Genomic DNA, 24,973 nt, shown 5'->3' on the forward strand with positions numbered 1-24,973 from the left:
AAAAGGGGGGGAAATCAATGAAGCACTTTGAAAGGTATACAGAGATTCAGAGGGAAACAAAAAAGCAAGGCAGCTTGGGAAATAACATGCTAGATTACATACTTTTTTTTAAAGTAATACATAATGGAGATCTGAAGTTTCATGTACAATCTTTGTTTTCAGTTCTTTGTATGTGGAAATGCTCAGTTGTTGGTATTTGTCAAGATCAGAATAAAAATTATTTTTAAAAAACTAGGCAAATTTTAAAAGCAAGCAATAGGGATAGGCAAAGGAACACAGGCCAAAGAAATGACTGAAAGACTGAAAAAACTCAATCACAACAAAGTATCTAAATTTTTCATTTTTATTCAAAGTTGGTACAGAAGTGCTAACGTGTCTGTAAAATAATTACTATACATCAGGTACAGGACAAAATACCACAGAAAGGAATGTTCTCTGCAACAAATGTGGCTTAAGGTATCCAAATACTTTTGAAGGCTAATGTAGCTGGCAAAATCACACACACAAAGTACACAAAAAAAAACCCCATCATATTTTCATATTTTACATCAAGTCAGTAATGGAAACTGCCATTTCTTGAGCAGATTAATTTTAATTTTTATAACACTTGTGAAAACACATCAAACTGGTATCACACAATATGTCTATAACTTTTAAAATCATATTTAATATACATTAGGTTAGGATAGTGAAATTAGATTAGTCATGACTAGTTAATTTTAAATCTATTCTTTCACTAAACCCCTTTCAATATTGGAATTAACCTGCTTTACAAAATTCTACTGGGCATTAAACTAAATTGTACAATGAGCTGAAACCAAATAAGCCCACTTTATTTTTCAAGAATTGGGGGGAAGGAAGAATCAATGAAAGGAAAATTGAACAACAATAAAAACATAAAATTAACTTTCCCACAAGTTCATTTACAATAATTTTTGGTCTTCGGTGCACATGGCCAACAAATTAAAACAATACATATACATAAATACACGGCCCCAGTGTATTAAATGGTCTCTCATAGAAAAAGCTGCACAAGATAGTGGAGTGGGCCAAGATGAAGAACAAGTCATTTATTACAGACATCTTTTAAAAATGCATTAATACTTACATATCAAAGTTACTAGATAAAAGCAGCAGTACTCTGCTGACATTTGGCTTAAAAGTAAAGGAATGAATGAAGAGATTTCACAGGATATTAGAAAAAGAATTTATTTCTTCTTGAAGAAGACTACTAACATTTTGCACAGCAACTATTTTTGATATCCACCTTATTAAAAAATAAAAGTATTGAGACGCAGAGCACATTAATATAGAATTGCCATATATGATAGTCAGTACTGGTCTAAACAGTAGGGATTCCAAAAGTGAGAATGCTTTCCTCTGCCCTTTTCCTAACTTTTGTTGACTAAGAAACTAAAATGGTGTAAGAGAAGACACACACACCACCAAAAATGTAGCATATGTCCATAATTAAAACTGTAGAGTGCTCACATTTTAAAAGAATATTCAAAACATTTCTTTAAATTATCACATATAACCATTTTAACTTCAAAACAACAATAAAGGGTACAGCACGCATACTGTATTACCTGTAATTATTTTTTTGCTCTACCATACACTGCCAAAGTCAAGCCCTTTCCTTACTTAAAATTCTGAGAACAATCACTTCTTTGATACTTCTGTCCTTAAGGATTCACTCCTTTACTAAAATAATACCCAGCTTTTAAGATCACACCTTCCAGTTTTTCTATTCTGTGGTGCTCTATCCTTCCCCAAGTCTTAAAGGAAACAGTTCAAAAATGTAAAATTTATTTGGGTCCCTAATATCAGTAGTCCTTAGGCAGAAGTATTAAGAATTCTCCACAACTCCTCCCCCATGGGAAAAAATATACACACACACACACGTATATGTATACGTATATATATATATATATATATATAATATATATAATATATATACGTATATATATTATATATATCTATATATCTCTCACATAAATTCATTCCCCCTACACAATTCTGAATGGATACTGGTTTGAAGAGGAAATAATCACAAATAGAAGAACACTAATTCTTTTAGCTATTAATACCACTGCATCATAGGTCAAGACAATAGGTTGGGAAGAACGCATCTGTATAAATAAGATGGTACAATGCAGCTACTCTGAGAAGATAAAAGGCAAGGTGACAATCATTTAAGTTTCAAATCTGCTGTTCATTATCTAGATTTGATTCAGGTTAGTTGAGGTCCCCCATGAAGAAGAAAAAAAAAAGTAACCCAGATCTCTCAAATAGAAGTGCATGTAGGAATTAACTATATAAAGCATTCACACTATTAAAATGTGAATCATTTTTTTTAAAAAACTAAGACTTATTTATGGAATTGCTTGTAAATGGCAATGTTTTACAAAGTAACTTTACAATTAAGACAGACTTGGCAGCCTAAAGAAGAATGTTAATACACCACCAGTCCAGAAATAAGGAGTTCCAATTTTAGTCCCCTACCCTAGAAGGCTGTGGGGAAAAAAAGGCCAAGTAAGCTACAAATCACCAGACCCCATTTCCTACACTGACAGTGAATATATTGGCAGTAAGTTTTGTTAACTGTATATTCTTAACAGTTGGGCTTCCCCTGTTCCCTCTATGACACACAAACAGACACAGAATAACATACAGAATTTATAATAATCTAGGATCTCTGATGAAATGAGTAGATAACCTACTATTTGGAATTTCCAATATCAGGTTCTCCATCTTTATATGTAACAAAATGGAAATGTTTTTGGTGGGGTTTAGAGTTGAAATTGGGGCAATACTGGAAATACATCATTTATGTTGTGCTTTGTGTGTGTGTGTGTATATATACATATATTTTATATACAAAAAAAAAAGGATAAATCCTGGGCTTTCAATGCACTTGTAGCTCCCACCATAGAGAATAAAAAAATGTTCTTTTCACACAAAGATTTTAGCAAACATCGCATCATAAAGTTATACTAGGCAAACATAAAAGCAAAAAATAAAAAAGCCTTAAAGGAACAAAAAATAAAAAAGCCTTACAGATTATGCTTCAGTAAGTGAATACATAAAATTCTGTAAGGTTGCCAAAAATAAAAAAATAAAAAACTCCCCCTCCCCATACACACATGAACACTAAAATAAATATAATTTTAAGCTAAAAAACAAACATATCACATTATGGATTCTTTCAGTCTAATAAAAAGTTGGCTATACAGTGAGCTTGTGTACACATTGATTTATTCTTCCTAGTTATATTAAACTATAAAAGAAAACTGCAAGAATTAGTATTTATACTACTACAGTTAAAAGACCCAGAAAAGTCAGGACTGACTACTTGAAGGCACTATGTCAAATACAGATAATTTTAATTTTAAAAGCCTCATCACAAGTAACCCAGGAGATGCTGTGTTTCCCTGTATCATGAGAAGTCAAACAAATTTTGATTTCCACATTACTGGAAAAATTTAATCTTCCTACCACTAAAATACATGGACCTATTTTCCTGAGGCATTACTACCAAATCCTCAACCCAGGCCAGTATTTACAACAGAACAACTTATTTTTGAAACATGCTAATTAATTATATCTCTAGATAATGATTAAAAATTATCCAGATTGCCTGTTTAAAAGTAAAAGAAAATACAGAGTACAGTAATGCCTCACTGACCCAGAACTAGTAGTTAAGTGGGGTATGCCCTAAGTGGGTATCAGAAATGCTATTAAGTGCCAAGTTTTATTTTAAAACATTTTCTGGAAGTATTCCTACCATGTATTAGAAATATCCCTACATTTTAACAGTTACAATACGATATTCTTAACAAGTATGTGATCTATATGATCAATCACTCTACTGAGAGGTAATACCATGATGCCTGGGGTGGGGCTAGAGCTGAGTAGAAGATGCTTTATACTATGTGGTCCCTAATGGTTATGCAGCATTTACCTTGCATATTCTCCCTTATTGTCTATCAGGTTACACATTTTCAAAAGGCTTATCGCTATCATTGTGCCTGCTTTTTTTTTTTTTAACAGCCCCCCCCCAAAAAAAATTCATACAATCAAGATTCTTGGTAAAGTAAGGAAAATGGTTTGAGTCCATAGGCTCTAGGTAAGGGCTTCTTATATGGAATAAAGTGCATGGGTATTTTCGATCATTCATTCATTTAAAAACACACTAATTTATTAAGCACCTATTGTTAACAAGGCACTGTGCTATGTGCTAAAACGGCAGAGATAAATAAGTAGGCACAGTCCCTGTCCTCAAAGGGCTTCCAGGTCTTTACAAGGGATATTTCAAATGCTAGATTTTTTTTTTCTATTTGAAAGCCTTTTAGAGTCATGGCTGTGTCTCATTTGTTGCAATTGCTAGAAGTCTAACTATTGGGGTATGTGGGGTAGTACTATTTTTGACATCAACATAATCTGAAAAATCTCAAAGTGCTTAAAAATAACTAAACAAATTTCACTTATCCTCACAGCATCTTTATTAGGTACATCAGTAGTTTAAGCCTCATTCCCATTATTTGGGGAGAAGAATTTAAAAAAAAAACTTAAGTCAGATGAAAAGAAGGAGACAGTAGCAGCATTTAGACCCTGTAATGAAGTCTGAGCCTCCTGCTAAGCTCCTACACAAAGGCAATAATACCTTGATCCAAGTTGCCAAATATTCTGGCTTGCCACAAAGGTAGTTGGGTAGTGTATCACTGCAAGAGTTCTTAACCGAGGTCTGTAAGTAGACTTCAGGATGGAGGGAGAAATTTGCATCTTTGTTTGCACTAACCTCTAACTAAAAGTTAGCATTTCTTCCATTATGATTTTTAAATTAAACCTTTTTAGGAGCCTAGCAGCTTTGGAGGGCCCATGACACAAAAACGGTTAAGAATCTCTGCGTTAAAATAGAAAAGGGTTTTGCAAGTCTTCTGATTCAAGGCAGTCACGGATTACTGCCTTCTGAATTTGGTTAAATTTCAGGCCTACCAACAACACTCCAACAACTAGGAGATGAAAAATTCAGCTCATCAAACCTCTTATCTATCCCATATCAGCCATCAGTTCCTACACCCTCTTCTCTAAAAAGCCATTTTTTAAACTACCTATAAATTCTTTTTTGGCAGGACAGCATTACTCTGTCTCACTGTATTAAGCTACTGTCATTATATGGAATTGATATGAATCCTTAACTGTAGCTTCCTCAAATTTTGTGTTGTTTTTGTTTTTTTTAAATAGAACAAAACATCAGGGAATTAAGTAATACTGGTGGTTAAGCTAGAGTGCACATTATTTGCTAAGAATATTGAATGAAGCTGGGGGAAAAAGCTCTGATTTTCCCAATGAAAAGCAGCAAGCATTAAATTTTAAAATGAAATAAGTTTAATATATTATTCTTGACTATTTTATATAACTAAACTTAGTGAGTCTTCTTTGGGATTATAATCTGCAATACCACAGTAAAGCAGGACTCTCATACAATGACCAGAAGTCTGAAATTACTTCACGCTAACAAAACATTGACCGATTAAAATGTGAAAAGGAAAACAGGAAAAGTAGGAGATAGAAGGAAAATGAAGTCAGAAAAAGAAAGGAGAGGAGTCACATCTCTGTAGACAATATTATGCCTAAAATGCATTCTGGATAATCTCAGTATTAACCAGACATCATGCCAAATGAAATGTTAATATCCTTGGAAATAAAAATTGAAACACTGTCATTACTAAATTATGACCAATAAAGATCAACCACTGTTATCACTTCAATTATAAAGGTTAACAGTCTGTCCATCACAAAAAATTTAAGGTCAAACCAGGCTTCCTTAATATGATTAAACGTCAACATCTACCACATTCACTTTTTTTCCAATCTGTGTTTGGGAAGTCATCATTTCCATTTATATCATTTAAATTTACTGCCTTGCTCATGTTTAATATTATCCAAGTAAAACTCAGAATCCCCAGTTATTTGCCTAGTTCATTTTTCTAAATGAATGGCTAGAAGAATTTATGAGCTTTAGTTATCTCTGAGGTACTAGAAAGTATTTTTGCTCTTGGGTGTGTCCTATGAAAGGGAATGTGGTCCTATACCTTAAGCCTTATACCTTATGGTAACTACCTTCAGTTTTCCTATCCTTCTGCACCTGATAATCAGGTACAGAGGCAAGGTTTTAGAGGTGAACTAGCCTTGGTATAGCTAGTAGGGAAGAGGAAAAAATTGTAAAAGCTGCCAATATACCCCAAAATGGAAAAGACCATGCTTTTCTGTAAGTAGTCATGAACACAGCTGGACCACAGAGACAATGGTAGAAAAACTGAGCTGCAAATAGCAGTTGATTCTTTGTAAAATAGTTAAAAGTAGTGTGGCATAACAGAAAAGAAAACTCATTGGAATGGCTCTAGCTTGTAAGGACACATCATTAAATCTCTCCCAGCCTCAACTATCTCAACTGAAGAATAAAGAAGCAAGTAGAAACGTAAGCTAGACCATCTCGAACATCCATTCCAGTTCTAAAAAGTTACATTCTAAGAGTGCTCTATGAAAAACATGGGACCATCCCTAGGAGCTGCAACCATGGGTCACCTTGACAGACTGTTGCAACAACCCCTTTCATTGAGAAACCACAGACTCTTTGCAACAGAGAGAATGTATCATGGCAGCCAAATGCAAAAGGGGTTTTGGCTACAAAATGAATGGCTAAAGGATACAAAAAACTGTCAGCATTGCCAACTCTAAAGAGTCCTTCAGAACCCGAATTTCTCCTATCTAAAGTAGGAGACTGATGAGTTGCCTTGGGGGGGAAGGGGGGGGAAGGGCTGAGGTAGTCACTCCAGGGTAGAGAGTTATTAACCCTGCCCATTTGGGAGTATGAAGATAATTACCTAAAAACATCAAAATAACTCGGACCATGGGACAGCTAATAGAATTCTTTTCATCTTTGCAGAACAAATCCATTCATTTCCCTCACTTTGATTCTTAGTAGCTTTGATTCCTGTTACTATAAACCAAATATGAACCTTAACCTAAAATAACAAACAACAATGTGCACACTGATGTCTATAAAGAGATGCCTATTTGGCTGTATCATTAGAAGTATTTTACTAAAAATAGTCCACGCCTCTTTCCAAGTAATCCTATAGAATATGTTAAGAAATTTTTGTCTGCAAGTCATAAATAACTTATGATACTGAAGGTTATTATTTCTGGCTGAAAAATAGTCTTGGCAATAATCAGGGTTTTCAATTTAAAGTAACAGATAGTTTTAGTTGACCACAAATTTGACAGCTTTCCTGACTCATAACCATTAGCCCAGGTTTAAGATATATATATATATGCATATATATATATATATAGATATATAGATATAGATATATTTATATATGTATGTATACACACACAGATGCTATTATTTGTATAATAACCAATTAAGACAACTAGAGGGAGATGAGAACCAATGGTTCTAAATTTCATTCTTCAGAAAAAAAAATTAAAATATGTTAAAAAACAATTGCTTCTAAATCAGTGGGGTAAAATGACACCAATATCATGCAAGTCAGCATACAGATAATTCACACTACAATACGATAAGCTACCAAAGAAAATTAAATTAGGACAAATCTTTACATTACAACATTTCTTAAAAGTTATCAAAAAACTCCTAACTTTTTAATCATACCTTTCAACAGACACAGAGAATTTCGTCTTTAGAAAAGTATATCTTAATGGGCAAAACACAAGTTGGAGACCTGGCCAACTTGGTATCTTGGATAAATAAGGCTGACCCCTTCTTATTTATCCCAAGAGTATAAACATGTAGAATGAATTCAATAATGTTCACAAGGCACTCCATAAAGACATGCTATTAATACAAGGAATTATTATAAACCACAGACATCCTCTACAAAGTCCCTGTGGGGATGGGAAGACATTTTGCTATCAGATAAATTTTAAAATTAATCATGGTTGGATCAATTAGTAGTAGTCCAACATAGTAAGATTAGTCTAGAGACAAAAATCTTTTAAGTTAACGGTTCATGGTTGACTGAAAGCCAGAAGTTTTAAGAAGTTGGTAACATTTAAGTTATATGGTTTTGATAAAAATCTAAAGGGAGTAGAAGTGTTCCACTTTTTTTTTTTTCTAAAGATGTGGTGACTGAAGACCTATATAGCTATACAGGATTCAGTAAGAGAGAGTAATTATGAATTTGCTCTGTGTGCTTTTATGCCACCCTCAACCAAGGTAGCCAGCTTGTGACTTCCCTACTAATGGGCATAGGACATGGAACTCTCATCTCAGTTATCGAAGCTAGACAGAAGCCAGGCCATGTCAAGCCAGCTCCTCCAAGGGGAGCATCTCCAATACAAGAAGAGGGCTCTCCTCAAAGCATGCCATCACAGAAATGTTTTCCATCCTCTTCAGAGATGAAAGTCAACCAACTTGTCAACAAGACTTAGGTTCTGAGTTGTCTCAGTAATAGTGCTCAAACCGTATCATTCACGTTCTCTCACCCATTTTCCCTTACGGGAAAGGCATGGTGACAATTTGCAAGTGCCCATTTTTTGTATGGAATGAAAGAGGAAAATAAAGAAAAGAAACTAGAACATGAAGTTATTCTCAAAATCCTGTTATAGCAGCTGATACAAGAACACCTATAGGAAAAGTTTTCCTTTCTTTTCACAAAGACTCTTGGCTTACAAATTCTGGCAATAAAACTGGCTAACTTATTCTGATGGACTTACCATAGAACTCCAATAAATAGTTTTATAGCAAAACTTGATTGTGCAATAAGAATCTTTTTTTTTTTTAGAAAAATTGAATGGGGGTGGGGGAAACAGGTAAGAAGATGCAAGAGAATTACATTTGAATGCATCTTGTCCTCTGAGGTGTGAAAAATCCTACCCAGACTTGGCAGCGTATACTATACATCTGTTCAAAGTACTGTAAAATAAATTTATTCTGCTTTAAAGGTCCCACTGGTAGCTGGTCTAGGTTCTCTCATAGTATAACATTAAGATAAAACCATTTTCTTTACTTTGGTATTGAAGGAAAAATTTAATTTCATTTGTACAACTGAGGAGGCTAAAAAAAAGTTTTGCTTCATTTAAACTGAAGAGTATTATTTTTGTTCAACTCTGGGTAGATTAAAAAGTCTTCCAAATAGATGATTTTTTTTGCTAAGTAAAATTTGGCTAAAACCTCAGAACAAACAATGCCTGAGAGATGCAACAGTTACAGATAATTTTTTTTCCCAAAGAAAGTATCCTCACAAACTAGCGTCTCACCATCCCCTTAAAAGTTCACAGAGAAAAATAAACAAACATGAAGATTCCAAGTGAACAGACAGCGAAGAGTCCAATGTTTAGTGTTAACTTAACTTTGGGAGTCTCTTCCAACATTTGCAAACAAAGAGCCTCCTCCTCCATCACATCTCTGAGGCTTCTTTTGTTTAGGCTCTTACTTTTAAAACCACAGAACCAGTCTATGAATTTCCAGTACTGGTGTCTACCCTCAATCTCCTTCTCTTGCTCCCTCTCACCCATGAGAGCTGCCTGCCCATTGGAGTAACAGTCTACTGGTGTCTCGGCCTCAGAATGACTTAGAGAAGACACTGGGTTGCTCTCTTCTCTGCATGGCATCAAAGGTTGATATCCTCCGGTTGCACAGTCTTAAGGTTCTCTTCAGACTTTCCATTAGGAACAATGTGGTTGGTACCCTCAGGGTTCTCACTGCTTTTCAGGATGCTCTTCTCCTGCATTTTGTATGGGTCCTCTCGTGGAATGCTCTCTTTCTTGTCTGGGACTTTTACAGACCAGAAAGTGGTAGTATGGATCTGTTCCTTGGTAGGAGGTGGTGTGAGAAGGCTGACAATCACAGTAATGAGTCCTGTGACCCAAAACAAAGCTGTAGCCACATACATATAATGGATATTCTTTATGAAGGCTGGCCTCTCATCAGGTTGGTCACACTCTGGGGCACGGTAGGTAAATGCCAGGATCAAGCGAAGAGCTCCTAGAACAAAGCCAGCCATTCCACCGTAAAATGCCCCCTGTTCATTGCAACGCTTCCAGAAAATGGCCAGAAGGAAAAGAGCTGCCACTGGGGGTGTCAGATAATCAGCCACTTCTTGAATATAAAGATACATCTGGCCCCCTTGCATCTCCACAATGATTGGCACCCAAGCAATGCTGATCACTACCATGAAGGCCACAAAAACTCTCCCCACAATCATTAGCTCTCTGGAGCTTGCTGTTTTGCGAATGAGCTTGTACACATCAAGGGTGAATATGGTACTGGCACTGTTAAATATTGAGTCGAGATCACTCATCAGTGCTGCAATCATTACAGCCATCATCAGCCCCCGCAGGCCCACAGGTACCAGTTTCATCACTAGGCGTGGATAAGCAATGTTGGAGCATCCAGCTCGGCTGCCACAGACTTGCATACAATGCTCTGGGTTGATGCAAGCAATATCATCTGCAAATAATATCCTTGAAATCATCCCTGGGACCACTATAATAAACATAGGCAGAAGCTTTAAGAAGCCAGCCATCAGAGTGGAGCCTTTGGCATGTGCGATATTTTTGGCAGCTAAGACCCTTTGCACAATAACCTGGTCGGCACACCAATACCACACCGATGCTGGGGTCTGCCCAAGAATGAATCCAGGCCAAGGAACATCTTCATCTGTTGGCTCACGCAACATTTTCAGGGAATCTGGTTTTGGATGGACATTACAAGAATTCATGTTGGAAAGGTTGTAAGTCAACAAGATTGAGGTCACATTAGGCGTCGCCAACATGTACCTTTTCTTAACTTCCTCAAACCCACCAACCTCCATCATGCTGATAACCATAAGTGTAAGTGCCCCAACGATCATGAGCAAAGCTTGAAGTGTATCTGTATAGATGACAGCAACAAGGCCTCCAGTTACAGTCAGCAAAGCAGTCATTCCAATCAGCAGGATCACAGATAAGTAAAGGTTCCAACCCAAAGACTCCTGGATAAAGAGGGCACCTGAATACAGATCAACCGAAAGCTTGGTGAAAATATATAGAAGTAAAGACAAGGCTGCAAAATAGACCTGAATCCTATGGCCACCAAAACGCTTGGATAAATATTCAGGCATGGTGTACACCCCTGACCGGATGTAGACTGGTATGAATACCCATCCCAGAAGTTGCAAAAGCATTAAGGCGTTGAATTCCCATGCACCTACAGCAAATCCACTTGCAGCTCCGGATCCTGCCAGCCCAATGAAGTGTTCACTCCCAATATTGCTCACAAATAAAGAGGCACCAATAGCTACCCAGGTCATAGAGCGCCCTGCCAGGAAGTATCCACTCACGGTGCTTCTATTGGATTTCCACATGGCAAAAAAACCAATGCACATGACCAGCACAAAGTATAGGGCCACAATGGCAATGTCTGCTGTCTCCAGCACGGCCCTCATTTTGGTCACTTTGTTAAGTCAACAGCTTCCAATGACAGATGTGTTCAACTTTACTTTTTGGTCCCCCCAGCCAAGTCTTTATACCATACGTGGACTGGACTAAATATAGTAATTTAGCAGGTCAAAGTCTTTGTCCTTTGATTTGCTGTCTTGATGGTGTTGGTTGTGACAAACTTTGAAGGAGACAGTTTTTAAAATTTTTTCTCCGCTTCTTAATTGGAATTTTGAGAACTTAGCCCGAACTTTTAATCCACATTCCACAAAGACCATCAGCATTTACTCAGTTGTTGAAGGAGAAATTCTGAGTTGCAGCTAAGTCTAGTGAGGCCTACTGTACCAACCCTGCAAGGCAGCAAAGACAAAAGACAAAGATTGAATTAGAGAAGGATTTCACCAAACCACGAGGAAATTTTTTTTTAAGTCTGGCAAACAAATGGAGCAAGAAGATGGACTCAAAAAAAACTTTTCAAAATATAACTAGAGAATCACACAAAAATTCTAGTCAACAAGACACGTTAGTCAGGAATAAACTACCATCTCATACGTGACACAGAATACTTTTCATTTTGAAAAAAACAAAATGTGGGGCAGGTAGTTTGGTAGGGAACACAGATTCAGCTTACAGTTAACACTAATCTACCAACAGTTAAGAATCATACACCATGAAACAGTCTTATACAAGATCGGCTAAAGGAATAAAGATATATAGCAAACCTCCAGAACGCTTCAGAGAAATTAGTCAAAAACAAAACAAAAGAATCACTAAATTTAAGGTGGGTGATAGTATACTGCCAAGACCCACTCACTCATGGCAACAAAACTCCAAATAGGCATTTTTTGCTGGGCCCCTAAAATTTCATTTTGCCTTACACAAATGAAAAAGTCACTCTATTTCCACTCCTAGATGTCGTCCAACTTTACTATAAAAACTAGGAGAGTACTAAGAAAAAATACAAACAAACAAAAAAATATTTTTGCATTTCAGCAGATCAAGTTACAATAGTTATTACTTATGCAGAAAAAAAGGACTAAATAATACACTATGTGGAAAAGACAAAAGGTTTATTTTTTTTAACTGATATTGTCTTTTTTAAAAGACAGCTTGACTTTCTTCTTACTCTATACATTGGGAGAGGAAATCACTGGATCTGCGATTTCAATGGTAAAGGATACTCAGTGAGAAAACTTCTAACAAAAGGTAGATAACACTTGTTCTGCAATTTCTGTTCTTAGAACTGCCTGAGGTACTGAGCAGGTAAGTGACTTACCCAAGGTTATACTGACAGGATATGTTAGAGGCAGGACTTAAACCTAGGCCTTCCTGACTCCTAGGCCAGTTCCCTCCCTAGCTATAATACGTCAGAATATCATAAAAGGTTATTATGACTATCTACTAATGTTGTCTTTGAACTAATTTAAGCCATATTTAAATAGCTTAAATATATGGATTTGTTTGTTCTAGTTAAAAAAAATATTATTTTTAAAACATCCAGTTTAAAATAATTATTTTTATCTTCCTTCCCTCTCCCCCCACAACCACATACATTTTCCACAATGTTAAAAGAAAAATTACTGTGGATTCAAAATTAATTGGTCTTAATAAATTTCACAAGTTAACCAGAACTACCTCATTCAATTTTCATGCCTTCCCTTTCCAGACACTTAAGCATGTGTAAGCACACATACATACTTTCATTTAAAACAAGCATTTATTCAATAATAGTTAAGGAATTGAGTTATAATCTTTTGGTGAAATGCTACTTTTCAGGAAGGAAGGGAGGGAGAAAGTGGGAATTTATCAATAACTCTTTCAAGATTTCTTCAACCATAATTGCATGAAAGTATGACCCTGCTAGTCAAACGTTGATATTATTGCCATGATCCCCAAAGCCCCAGATCCTGTAAGGAATACATCTCACAAATAGAGGGAAAGAAGAACAGGAATCAATCAAGAAATATTTGTTAAGTAGCTACCACGTGCCAGGCACTGCGCTAAGGCGCTGAAGATACAAGTAAAAAAAAAAATCCTGTCTCAAAATCAGCTTACATTCTAATGGGAGTAATAACCCAAAAAGAAGCAAGCCAATGACCACGACCACAGTACCAAACTACCAGAAACCCTGAAAAGAAAAACTGGCTTTAAGAAGAAAGAAAAAACAAGTCAGAATCTTCTTTTACAAAGAAATAGTATAGATTATTAAAAAAGCAGAGAAAATCTGCCAGAAGAAAAATATAGACACAGCACCAACAGAAGCACCAGAAACGAAACTCGTTTTATCAAGATATAACAAAATAGACAAAATTTCTAAAGGAAATAAAATAAGCCCAAATTATAAAACAAAATAAAGCAACTAATAAGAAAACCTAGGTCAATACAACAACAAAACAAAATAGGTTAAGAATGTTAATGGAAAATATAAGACAATGGATTCAATGGCAATTGGCAAGCAGAACTATGATACTGGAAAGCAAAGGATGTAGAAAATGTAAGAGGAAACAGAAAAATATGCCCAGAATATTGTATAGTTAGAAAAAGATTAAGAATCTTTGTACACTAAAGCAATCAATCTTAAGGACATGTCAATTTAAGAATTTGTGACCTAGAGTTAGAAGAGACTCAGAAGCTTATAAATTCAACTCCCTCATTCTACAGATGAGGAATTTGTTGTTTTTCAGTTGTATCCAACTCTTTGTGACTCCATTTAGGGTTTTCTTGGCAAATATCCCTGAGCTGTTTGCCATTTCCTTCTCCAGCTCATTTTACAGATGAAGAGACTGAGGCAAACTGGGTTAAGTGACTTGCCCAGGGTCAGAAAGCTAAGAGGCCAGATTTGAACTCAAGAAAATGTATCTTCCCATCTCCCATCCCTGCTCTCCATCCACTGTGCCACTGATCTGCCCCATTACAAATAAGGAAACCGAGGCCCAGTTAGGTTAAGCAACTTGCCAATAAGGGTAGTCAGTCAAGTCTGGAGAGAAGGCAGGCTAGGAGAGTAAACATTAGGGAAGATGCTAGGCTAATCATTGGGCTTTGTGAAAAGCAAGAACTTAATTCAACTCAACAAATGCTTAAATATATACTATGCATAATGTGTTACATCAGCTAGGCCCCAAGTATTGTCAGATAACCATAACATCGTCCATTTAGAAGATGCCTCCAACAATGTAGTTCACAACCCATCCATACCTGCCCATGCCACGTGACTCAGCCATGTCCTCCCACAAATTTGCCAGGGGGCATCCAACAAATGTGATAGGAGCCTGTCTCACTTTCTCTTGACATCACAAAGGTAACCAATGGAGTACTCTGGCAGTTCACTTGTCATTCCTTGGACCTGACACGTGACCAGTCCATTTTCTTCCTAGCAGAAATCTCCTTGATCACAAATTTCATCAAGACGAAAATGAAATAATCACTGACTTCATGGGAATCACTAGACCCTGGATCCAGAGTTGGAAGGCAACACAGCTACCTCACTTATTTTATTGATGAGGAATCTGAGGCCTGTGGTCACAAAGACAGTAAGTGTCTGGAGTGGGATTTGAACCCAGGTCATCTGATTCCACAGGGCACAGTGCTCTTTCCTCTCTAACTGCATCCCTATATTCCACTGGGAGAATGCAACAAATAACACAAGTACAAGACAATCTGGGATGAAAGCCTTTTGCCCCTGCCTTACCTTCACCCCTCCCTCAAGCCCACAGCTTCCCAAGAAGGAAAAGCAAAATGGAGCTTACACTGTCTGGCCAAGGTAGGAGTCACCACTTACAAACTTTCTGATGTGACAGAATCGTGAAGTCTTATTATCTATCCTGCTGTCATACTTTCTAATCTCCCTACACAGCCATTTGACCTGCTGATGCACCATCATGGCCCCTAGGCCTGACCACCCGCCTTGCAGCTGAATTCATGTTGTCCCTCTAATTACAGCATGAGCCCCAGGACTACCAAACTATTCCTATTTGTACTCCCAGCCCATGGCACACAGGAAGCACTTAAGCTATTTCATTCATTCATGTTTCAGGAAATCATAAAGGAAAGGTTCCCAGAAATGTTACCTGTCTCACTCCACCCCAAAGCTTTTGCAAACTTTTTGTGCGCATACCTTAGAGGTTATCTGTTCTAATAACTTTATTCTTTAAATAAGGAAACTAAAAAAAAAAAGACTAAGAAAGAAAGAGTATTTGAACGCAAGTCTTCTAATTCCAAATCCAGGCTCTTTTTTACTACACCATTGCTGCTTACTACTGTATATTCCCAAACCTCCCATAATACTTCTTCCCAGCACTCTCTCAAGGTGAGGTCCTCTCCTCATCTTTAATTGACAAAGGAGGCCATTCACTGAGTTTGTCCTTGGTTCCATGATTTGTAGTCATCTCCAGCACAGTGACCCCACTATTATACTCTCTCTAATCTTTAGTTTTTTATTATCAACCCATTTCTTCTCTGCTGCCAGAAGACCTGCCATGGTTCTGCCCATCCCTGCCTCCCCTCAAAAAAATCCCCTACTACTTTCAAGGATGTGACAATTCTTCCAATCATTCAAGTTCAGAACCTCAATATCACCCTCAACTCTTCAATCACTCTACATAATCCCATCAGCTGCCAAATCTTACACTTTCTATCTTTACAACATTTTTCACATATGCCTCCCTCCTCTCTATTTACAGAGCCACTCACACCCTAGTTTGGGTCCTCATCAGCTCCCATTTGACTAGTGCAATGGTCTCGATATTTGGTGCCACCCCTTACTCTAATCCATCCCTCACACAATTTCTAAAGCAATTTTCCTTAAGTTATCTGCCCACGTCACTCCCCTACTCCCTATTGCCTCTAGGATAAAGCATAAAGTCCTCTGCTTAGCTTTCAAAGCTCTTCACACTCTGGTTCCAACCTGTCTTTCTAGCCTCGTCATACATTACTTTCCTTCTTGAACTCTACGGTCCACCCAAATTGGCCTTTCTTGTTACTTGCTCTATCTTTTCCATACCTTTGCATTAACTATCATCCATGACTGAAATGCATGCCCTCCCAACATCCACTCAACAGAGTCTACCACTTTTTTTTTTTAGGCTATAGGGGTTAAGTGATTTGCCCAGGGTCATACAGCTAGTAAGTGTCTTAGGCCCAATGTGAACTCAGGTCCTGCTGATTGTAGGACCAGTGCTCTACCACCTGGCTGCCCTGTAAGACCATCACTTCTAAAGCCTTTTCCTGATCTCTTCAACTCTGAATTACCTCCTTAACTACTTTGCCTTTTACATTTATTATTCATATCCTTCATATAGGCACGTTTTGTACCCCCTCCCCAACAGAATATAAGCTCCTTAAAAGTGGTAATTATTTCTTTTTTTTTCTTTCAATTTGTAGCCCCAGGATCTAACATAAAGTAGATGTTTAATGAACGTTTGCCGATTTAACTGAATATCACTAAGATGGATAGATATCTATCAAGTATATTTGGAATTTCCTAGCATTCATACCTTTATTTTATACAGATACATACATGTCCACTGCGATAGTAAAGTGAATGGTTAGACATCCACTTTTCTTAAAATACATGGAAACAGACAAGTCCTTCCTTAGTCAAAATTTGACTGTTGCCAATTTATGCTTTTATATTTATTTTTAAGACTGGGCTGGCTTTCAAGTTAACTCACTGAAAAGTTGTAGAATAATTCAGAGCTATGAAAAGCAGGAAGGACTGGTTACTTCATTCTGATTCTCCATAATTAAGGAATAATTTTACATTCTCACAAAAAAAACCAAAACACCACAATGCTAGAAAAGACACTGAAATGCATAAGGAAATGGCCTCGCATTTTTAACAGTGCCTTCCTCACAAACAGCTGTGAAGTAGGTAACACAAGTGATAAAGCGATAAAGATGTCGAGGTTTTGAGATAGTAAATATAAATAAATCCACAACCACAAGACCAGCAACTGTCAAAGGGGATCTGAACTCAGGTCTTCTGGTTCCAAAGTCTAGTTATTCAACAGTATCTCTTTAGAGCAAAAAGGAATCCTAAAGATCATCTAGTCTCTCATTTTACAAGTAAGGAAAAGTAAGGTCAAAAGAGGTATAAATCATTCACCTAAGGCCATACAGTTACTAACTACCAGAAGGACTCACAAGCCTCTCTTCTCCAATCAGAAAACTGGGAAAAATGCTGAGAACCACTACTATGAGGTCATCACTCCAAATTATATACATATCACATAGATGTGTCAGGAAGTCAGAGTTCCAAGAAGATGGGTAAGACAGGGCAACAATGCAGAAATAAACCAAGCAGAACATTCTTTGTCCAGATAAAAATCTTTTTTCTTTTTTCATCCACAATGCACAGAATTAGTCTATTTGGAAGCACCACTTACCCATCGTACCCACAGGAAGGGACCACTTATCTTCATTGGGCTTATTTCTTTTCCAGAGCTTGTTCCAAGAATTACTACACCTTTCATTTTAGTCTGTTTCCCTGCATTTCAATTCAAGAAGCATTCATTGATGACCTTTATACATGCCAGGAACTGAGCTAGAAGCTGAGGATGCAAAGTCAAAAACAAAACAGTCCCTCACCTCAAGGAGATTACATTCTACTGGTGGGAAACAACATTTGCTAATTTAAATACAAAATATAAACAAATTAAGGAGGGGCATTAATAGGCATGTAGGAAATAGTGCTTAAGATGAGCCCAAAAGGGGCTAGGGATTCCAGGGGGCAGAGGTGAAGACAGAGGATTCCAGGAAAGAGGAAAGGGGAGTAATAAGAGGAAGTCTTATATAAGGCAGGAGATGGAATGACATTTGGACAGAATAGCAAATAGGCTAGTAAACAGCCCAGAAACCTAGAAAAGATGGTGAAAGGCTTTTCTACATCTAATAGAGAAGTTTCTATTTTTCCCTAAAGGCAAGAAGACTGAACAAGTGAAGGTTTTTGAGTAGGGGACTAACAGGGTCAGACCTACTACAAAGGGATCTTTACAATAGGTTCTATCAAGTCCAATTTCTTTTTTTTTCTTAAGTCCAATTTCCACATTTGAGGCAACTGAGGCCCACCGAAATGATTTGCCCAAGACCACAAAAGTAAGTAGTGCAAATTTGAACCCAGGTCCATTAACTCTAAATTCAGTGTTCTTTCTACTTCACCATGGTATTTCCTTTTTTTAAAAGGTGAAAGGTCACCTGAATTTGTCTTAAGTCTTAAACTCAAAGACATTCATCTGCACTACTCCCACAAAGAAGGGAACTAACAAATTAAGAGTTCACTGTAGCACATGGGAAGATTTTGTACCACTTCAAAAATTTCTCATCTCAAAAACTTAATATTTTTCACCACTTTTCAGGACAATGAAATCTATCAAAAATGGTTTAAGACTAATTGTGCACATGAGTTATTTTTGCCATAGTTTTCTGATTTGTACATTGGTTTGAGTCACAGGTTTGTTAAGATAAAACACAAAAGAGGAACAAATAGGCTTTTAAAAAATCATACAAACACTACACTCCTTATTTCACTTATGTCAGATCAAGACTCTTGAAAGGCAGACAACAAAAATTCAAAGGACAGTCAAAGCTATTGTCTATTAAGAGTCATCAGAAAAGGGAAAAGGACCTACATGCACAAAAAATCTTTACAGCAGCTATTTTCGTGGTGGCAAAAAACTGGAAATTGAGGGGATGCCTGCCAATTGGGGAACAGTTGAACAAGCTGTAGTATATGAATGTAATGAACATTATTGTGCAATAAGAAATGATGAGCAGGCAGATTTCAGAAAAACCTGGAAAAACTTACATGAACTGATGCAAAGTGAATGAGCAGAACCAGGAGACCATTGTACACAGTAATAGCAATGTGGGGTGATGATCAGTCATGAATGACTTAGCTCTTCTCAGTATACAATGATGCAAGGCAATTTACAAAGGACTCATGATGGAAAATGCTATCCACATCCAGAGAAAGAATTAATGGACCCTGAATGCAGAGCAAAGCACACCATCTTCCCTTCATTTTTTGCCATATTTTTTTTTCCTTTTTGTCTGTTTCTTCTTTCACAACTATGACTAAAAATGGAAATATGTTTTACACGATTGCACATATATAACCTATATCAAATTGCTTACCATTTTAGGAAGCGGGAAGAGAGGAAAAAAATTTAGAATTCAAATTTCATAAAAATGATTGTTAAAAACTATCTTTACATATAATTGGAAAAAATAAAATACTATTTTTAAAGTCATTGGAAGTAAGGAAAAGTAAAGTCAGCAAAACCAGGTAAACAACATGAGTAATGACTCCAATCTAAATGGAAGGAACAAAATAAAAACCATAACTGAATTAAAATTAAATTATCATTTTAAGATAGATTTATAATGGCTAAGCTTGTCTCTGAAGAAGCAACGAAAAAATACTTCTTGTCCTTCAAAGGACTGGCATGCTATCAGCAAGGAATACTGTATAAATTAGATGGCTCTCTGGGTAGGGGAAGAGGAGGGATATATATGGAAATGAAAGTGATCTATAAGCAGTGGGTGTGGTGGTAAATGTTTTAAAAACCAGCTCTCAAAAATTTTGTACACATGAAACACTTTTATGTTTAATCTCCATAATTAACATTTTCTCCATCACTTTCTTAAGTTTAGACAATCAACAAAACAATAAATCAAGTCCTGATATGTAGGTTTGCTGATTTCCAAGGTGTAAATGCTCATACTTAAAGATTAATGAGGCATTTCACCTCCCTCCAGCATACCTTTGTTAAGTAAAGGATAAAATATTCTTTAAAATTTAAGAAATCAATACACATCAAGGACCTGTGATTTCCTAGGTCTTCTGTGCGAGTTTCTCCTACTGATAGGGTGCAACTAACAGTGCACAAGTCATTTCTCTTCTCATAAAATCTAATAAAGTTAGCCAAGGGTTACTGAGGCTAAGTAACTTTCCCATAATCAAACAGCTAGGTAATATCAAAGGCAAGATTTACACCCAAGTCTTCTCCTGAGATGGAGTCCAGTAGTCTCGTGCACCACAGTGCCTTTCACCTGTTAAAGTATACAAGCTAAATGAGAAGGTTATTGTAAGCATCTATTTCCTTTCTGGTACTGAGGGACAATTTTAATACTACCCCTCTATTCTACCAGAGAGCTAATGATCAAAGTCACCTAGATAAAGCAAGTTATTCAAGGACATCCACCAGGGCAACCTTGGAGCTCACATTCCCATGTTCCTTCTGCTCTACTCACACATATTTCCCACCAGGTTCCAACTTCACCTTCCCTGGAGGCACAACTCTACAAGGTTATCTTCCAGCTTTCCAACTGGAAGCATACCAGAAAATATAAAAGCACATTTCTGGTGGACCAAAGTATTTCAGCTCTCAATTAGAGACTCGTTAACAGGCAAGTAAGCCTTTTCTGAACATCCCATAGCTTGGGAGATGTTTCTTCACTGAAATTTCTCAAGGTTAGAAAGGAAATAGATAGCAATTTAGTTTCTTTCCAAAATCTTTGATGCCAGAAATGTCTAATGCTGCACTTAAATGAGCAATATACTAAAATTACCCAATTGTTTATCTCCCAATACAACTAAAACAGTAGTATGTAGAAGAACAGAAATTTATCACCCAAATTAATGTACTTTGAAAGAAAAAATAAAATAAAATAGGGACAGGGACTAAAAGAGAACTAATGCCATTGGTATGGACAAGTCAACAAACAGTAAGTGTTGATTCTGTTACATGCTAAGCACTGGGGATGCAAAGAATGGCAAAAGATATGTCCCTGCTCTCAAGGGCTCACAATCTAATGGGAGAAGACAACAAACCAATAGCTATGTAGCAACAAGATAAATAGGATAAACTGGAAAAAATCGACAAAGGGAAGGCATCAGCATTAAGAAGGACTGGGAAAGGTTTCTTGCAGAAAGTTGGATTTTAGCTGGGACTAGGAAGCCAAGCAAGCTAGGAGGGAGAGAATTCCAGGCATGGAGGATAGCCAATGAAAATGTACAGAGATAGAAGACAGAGCAATGCAAGAAGGCCAGTGTCACTGAATTACACAATCTGTGGCAGCTTAAGAAGAATGGAAGGGCAGGGGGAGGCAGCCAGGTGATGAAGGGCTTTGAATGCCAAACAAAGGATTTTATAGATGATCCTGGAAGTAATTAAGGAGCTAATGGAGTACAGGAAACTTTGAAGTGTGAGGTACTTCTTTCTATTAAGAGAGTTATCAGGAAGTAGTAAGGATATTTTAAGTGACTTGTCCCAGTATGTGTCAGGGATAGAATTTAAACTCAAGTCATCTCGGTTCTGAAGTCAGGACAGAAGACAAGTAAATGCCATAGAATATCAACCCAGACCTCTTGCATAAGTAGGCATATTTTGAAAATCCTGCTTCTAAATCAATTTAGAGCTAGTTTGCCTGAAGGTTAGAGAAAATTACAGAATCACATAATTGTTGGAAGAGACCTCAGCAACTATGTAGTCCAACCCCATGAACAAAGGAATCCCCACATACTCAACAAGCAGCTTGCTGTATAGCTTCTACCTCAACAACTTCTAGGACAGGGAATCTATAAACTCTCAAGACAAGCCATTCTATTTTGGGATATCTAAAACTGTTGGGAAAATTTTCCAGACATTAAGTCTACAATGGACTCTTTCTATCTTCCACTCCACCCTCTCAGGCCAAAGAGAACCATCTCTTTTCCACATGACAAACCTGGAACCTGCCATCATGTCCTCACTGAGAAAGAATCCTGAAATTAACATAATTGCTCAAGGTAAACTGTAGGTCCACAAAAATGCTAATCACACTTCACCCTAATACTGCTGTCCTGGTTTAGGTCCTCACAGATTTCATTTAGAATGGATTTCCAAACTCACGATAGCATTTCCTTTTGACTGGTTTCAGTGATCCTAAGTCTAGGACCCTGGAGGAAAATTTAAAAGGAGGAGGTGCTGGAGGTGACACGGATTTATATCCTACCTCTGAGGCTCACAACTAGTGTGACCTTGGGCAAATCACTTAACCACTCAGTCTAAGTTTCCCATTGATAAAACAAGGAAGCTGGACTAGGAGATCTCTAGGGTGCCTCCTAGCCCTAAAATTGGTATCTCTAAGGTGCCCCCTCTGTCTTCTCTCCAGTCTAATACCTTCATTTTACAGATAGCTATTGAGAGAAGGTGACTTACCCAAGGTCACAGTGGCAGTCAGAATTTGAACTCATGCTCTTTAATGACAAGTCCAGCATTCTTTCCCTTACACCATGCAACTACTTTTTATGAAGAGGTTTTTGCCTGCATTTATTGGATTTAAACAAATGATTAACAACATCATGTATAAGATTATTTCAAGACAGGTTTTACAATCATCTCAAACCAGAAAATAAGATATTAACACAGGTCATAAAAGCTAATTAGTTCTATAACATTAAGGTTTGCAAAGAATTTATTAACATTTTTCTGATACATCATTCTCTATACTATAGTTTCCCCAACTATTTTGCTTTTTACTTCAAAAAAAAGTTTTATAAAGCATTTAAGACTGAAAAGAAATGTGCTGCAATTAAATATTATTTGATTTGATCATATTTGAACTTAAATTTGTGTTCTATGTACACAAAACTGCTAGTCTTCAAAAAGTTGTTAAAGATTACCTGTAACTAAGGTCTTATAATCACTCTAAGAATGTGCTGATCTGGAGAATCTAAAAAGGACTCTTCAGAATACAAAAAATTTTGACTTTGTTGAAGGGATAGAAAAGAACAAAAAGGTAGTCAGCCCTGTCTGACTGTCTCCATTCTGGTTTTTTCTTGGGGGGTAGAGGGAGAGGGATGACAAGAGGAGTCATTTATGCATCTTCACCCAAATAAAATCATCATAACAGTAATGAAATTTAAAGTAAGAAAAAATTTGTAATGAGCCACTAGTCAAAAAAAAAATGCTTCCTTAAAGGTCAAAAAAAAAAGTGAGAATGTTAAAACCACAAATGATCATTATACAATTTGGAAGAAATCATCCAATAAAGCACCATGTTTAACAGGCTACATAAGACAAACTTCAATGGCAATAAAAGATGCTACATAGTGCCATTATTGACATATGGTCATTTATACCATCACCAAGACATTTGGGTGGGTGGGGGTGAGGGAGGCATCATTTTCTAAAGAAACTATGCCTTGCCTAGAGATGGCATTCAAACTTCCAAAGTGTTCTGCACAAAGGTATACATTAACTTGTAATAATGGTTACTCAGTCATCTGGGCACACAGAAGACAGGAAAAAAATGGTCTATGAATACCAATTTCTGACAATTTTTAGTCAAAAATATTTTATTCTAAGTTGTATTATGGCTCAAACCACTCCTTGCCCAATTTTCTATAGTCAGACTTATCTCTGATGGACTTTTTGGTGGAGTAGAAGAAAACCTACATCTGAAAAAAAGTTATTTGTAACTTAAGTTATATTAAGCTAAATTACATTTTACTTTATTTAAATTAAATATAAATAGTAACACCCAATATACATTAGTTCAGTATGCTTTTATTATACATCCATTATCTGCTAGACAGATAGATAAAAAAGAAAAAAAAATCAATAAAACCAGTCTCTATTCTGAAGGAGCTTACCATTACTACTACTTCTCCTACTTCTACTACTACTACTACTACTACTACTACTACTACTACTACTACTACTACTACTACTACCTCAAAATACAACAATCTTAGGATAAAAAGACTAAGGAATAAAAAGTCACTTTCCACATAGGTCCATATATAAACAAACACTGAGAACAATGTTTATGTCCTTTGGGAGACACAGACTATTATTTACCATTTCTTTCAAGAGACTCACAAAGATTGCAATTAATTAAAAACAAACCTGTACTCCTTACCACTCCTAATTTCTTACACTTTGCCAAGGAGCCACTGATTACCTACAAGGTCATGATGTGCCCAGGAACCCAAGTAGCAAGAGTATTATTAATAGGAGAGCTAACTATTGATTTTATGTACCTAACAAGTATTACTAATAGACCAAAAATAAAACCACAAAAGAGGTCATTAAAGACAAAAGGTGACAGAAAACAATTAAAATTCACATAGCAAAAAGGGACAGATCATGTCACTGGCCACCTTCTCCTACTCTGGTCACTTCAGAAGTGTGACAGCTTTCTCTGAATAAGTTACATTTTGCTCCCAGAGTTCATTCTGAAACATCCACTGGAGCAGAGTAATTTCTTAACCTGTGGCCAGTGAACTGTTTTAAAAAATGTTCTGATAGTTGTATTTCAATATAATTAGTTTCCCTTGTAATCCTATTTTATACATTTAAAAACACTATTCTGATAAAGCGGCCATAAGCTTCACCATATTGACAAAAGTGTCCATGACAAGAAAAAGATGAAAGAATTCTTGCACTAGAGTAAAATTATCTAAAGGAAGACATTTCTACTCTAGTCCTTTGCCTTTTTTTAAAAAACTATATCACAATGACTGATAATCTTTATTAAA

The 24,973-nt window shown here is 36.6% G+C and overlaps 2 protein-coding genes across 2 annotated transcripts in view; both read right to left on the reverse strand.

Moving 5' to 3' along the window:
* The window catches only part of MRPS6 (mitochondrial ribosomal protein S6), an 85,780-nt gene that overhangs the window by 47,933 nt on the left and 12,874 nt on the right, over positions 1-24,973 (reverse strand). The window lies entirely within an intron of this gene.
* SLC5A3 (solute carrier family 5 member 3) lies at positions 330-14,776 on the reverse strand. The gene is given in 3 exon segments (XM_078146541.1): positions 330-9,650; positions 9,653-11,801; positions 14,647-14,776. Coding segments are annotated over 2 exon segments (2,151 nt in total). The 5' UTR covers positions 11,460-11,801; positions 14,647-14,776; the 3' UTR covers positions 330-9,306.

This window comes from Phascolarctos cinereus, unplaced genomic scaffold (genome assembly GCF_003287225.1).
Source record: "Phascolarctos cinereus isolate Bilbo 61053 unplaced genomic scaffold, phaCin_HiC Scaffold_726;HRSCAF=1367, whole genome shotgun sequence".
Lineage (NCBI taxonomy): Eukaryota > Metazoa > Chordata > Mammalia > Diprotodontia > Phascolarctidae > Phascolarctos > Phascolarctos cinereus.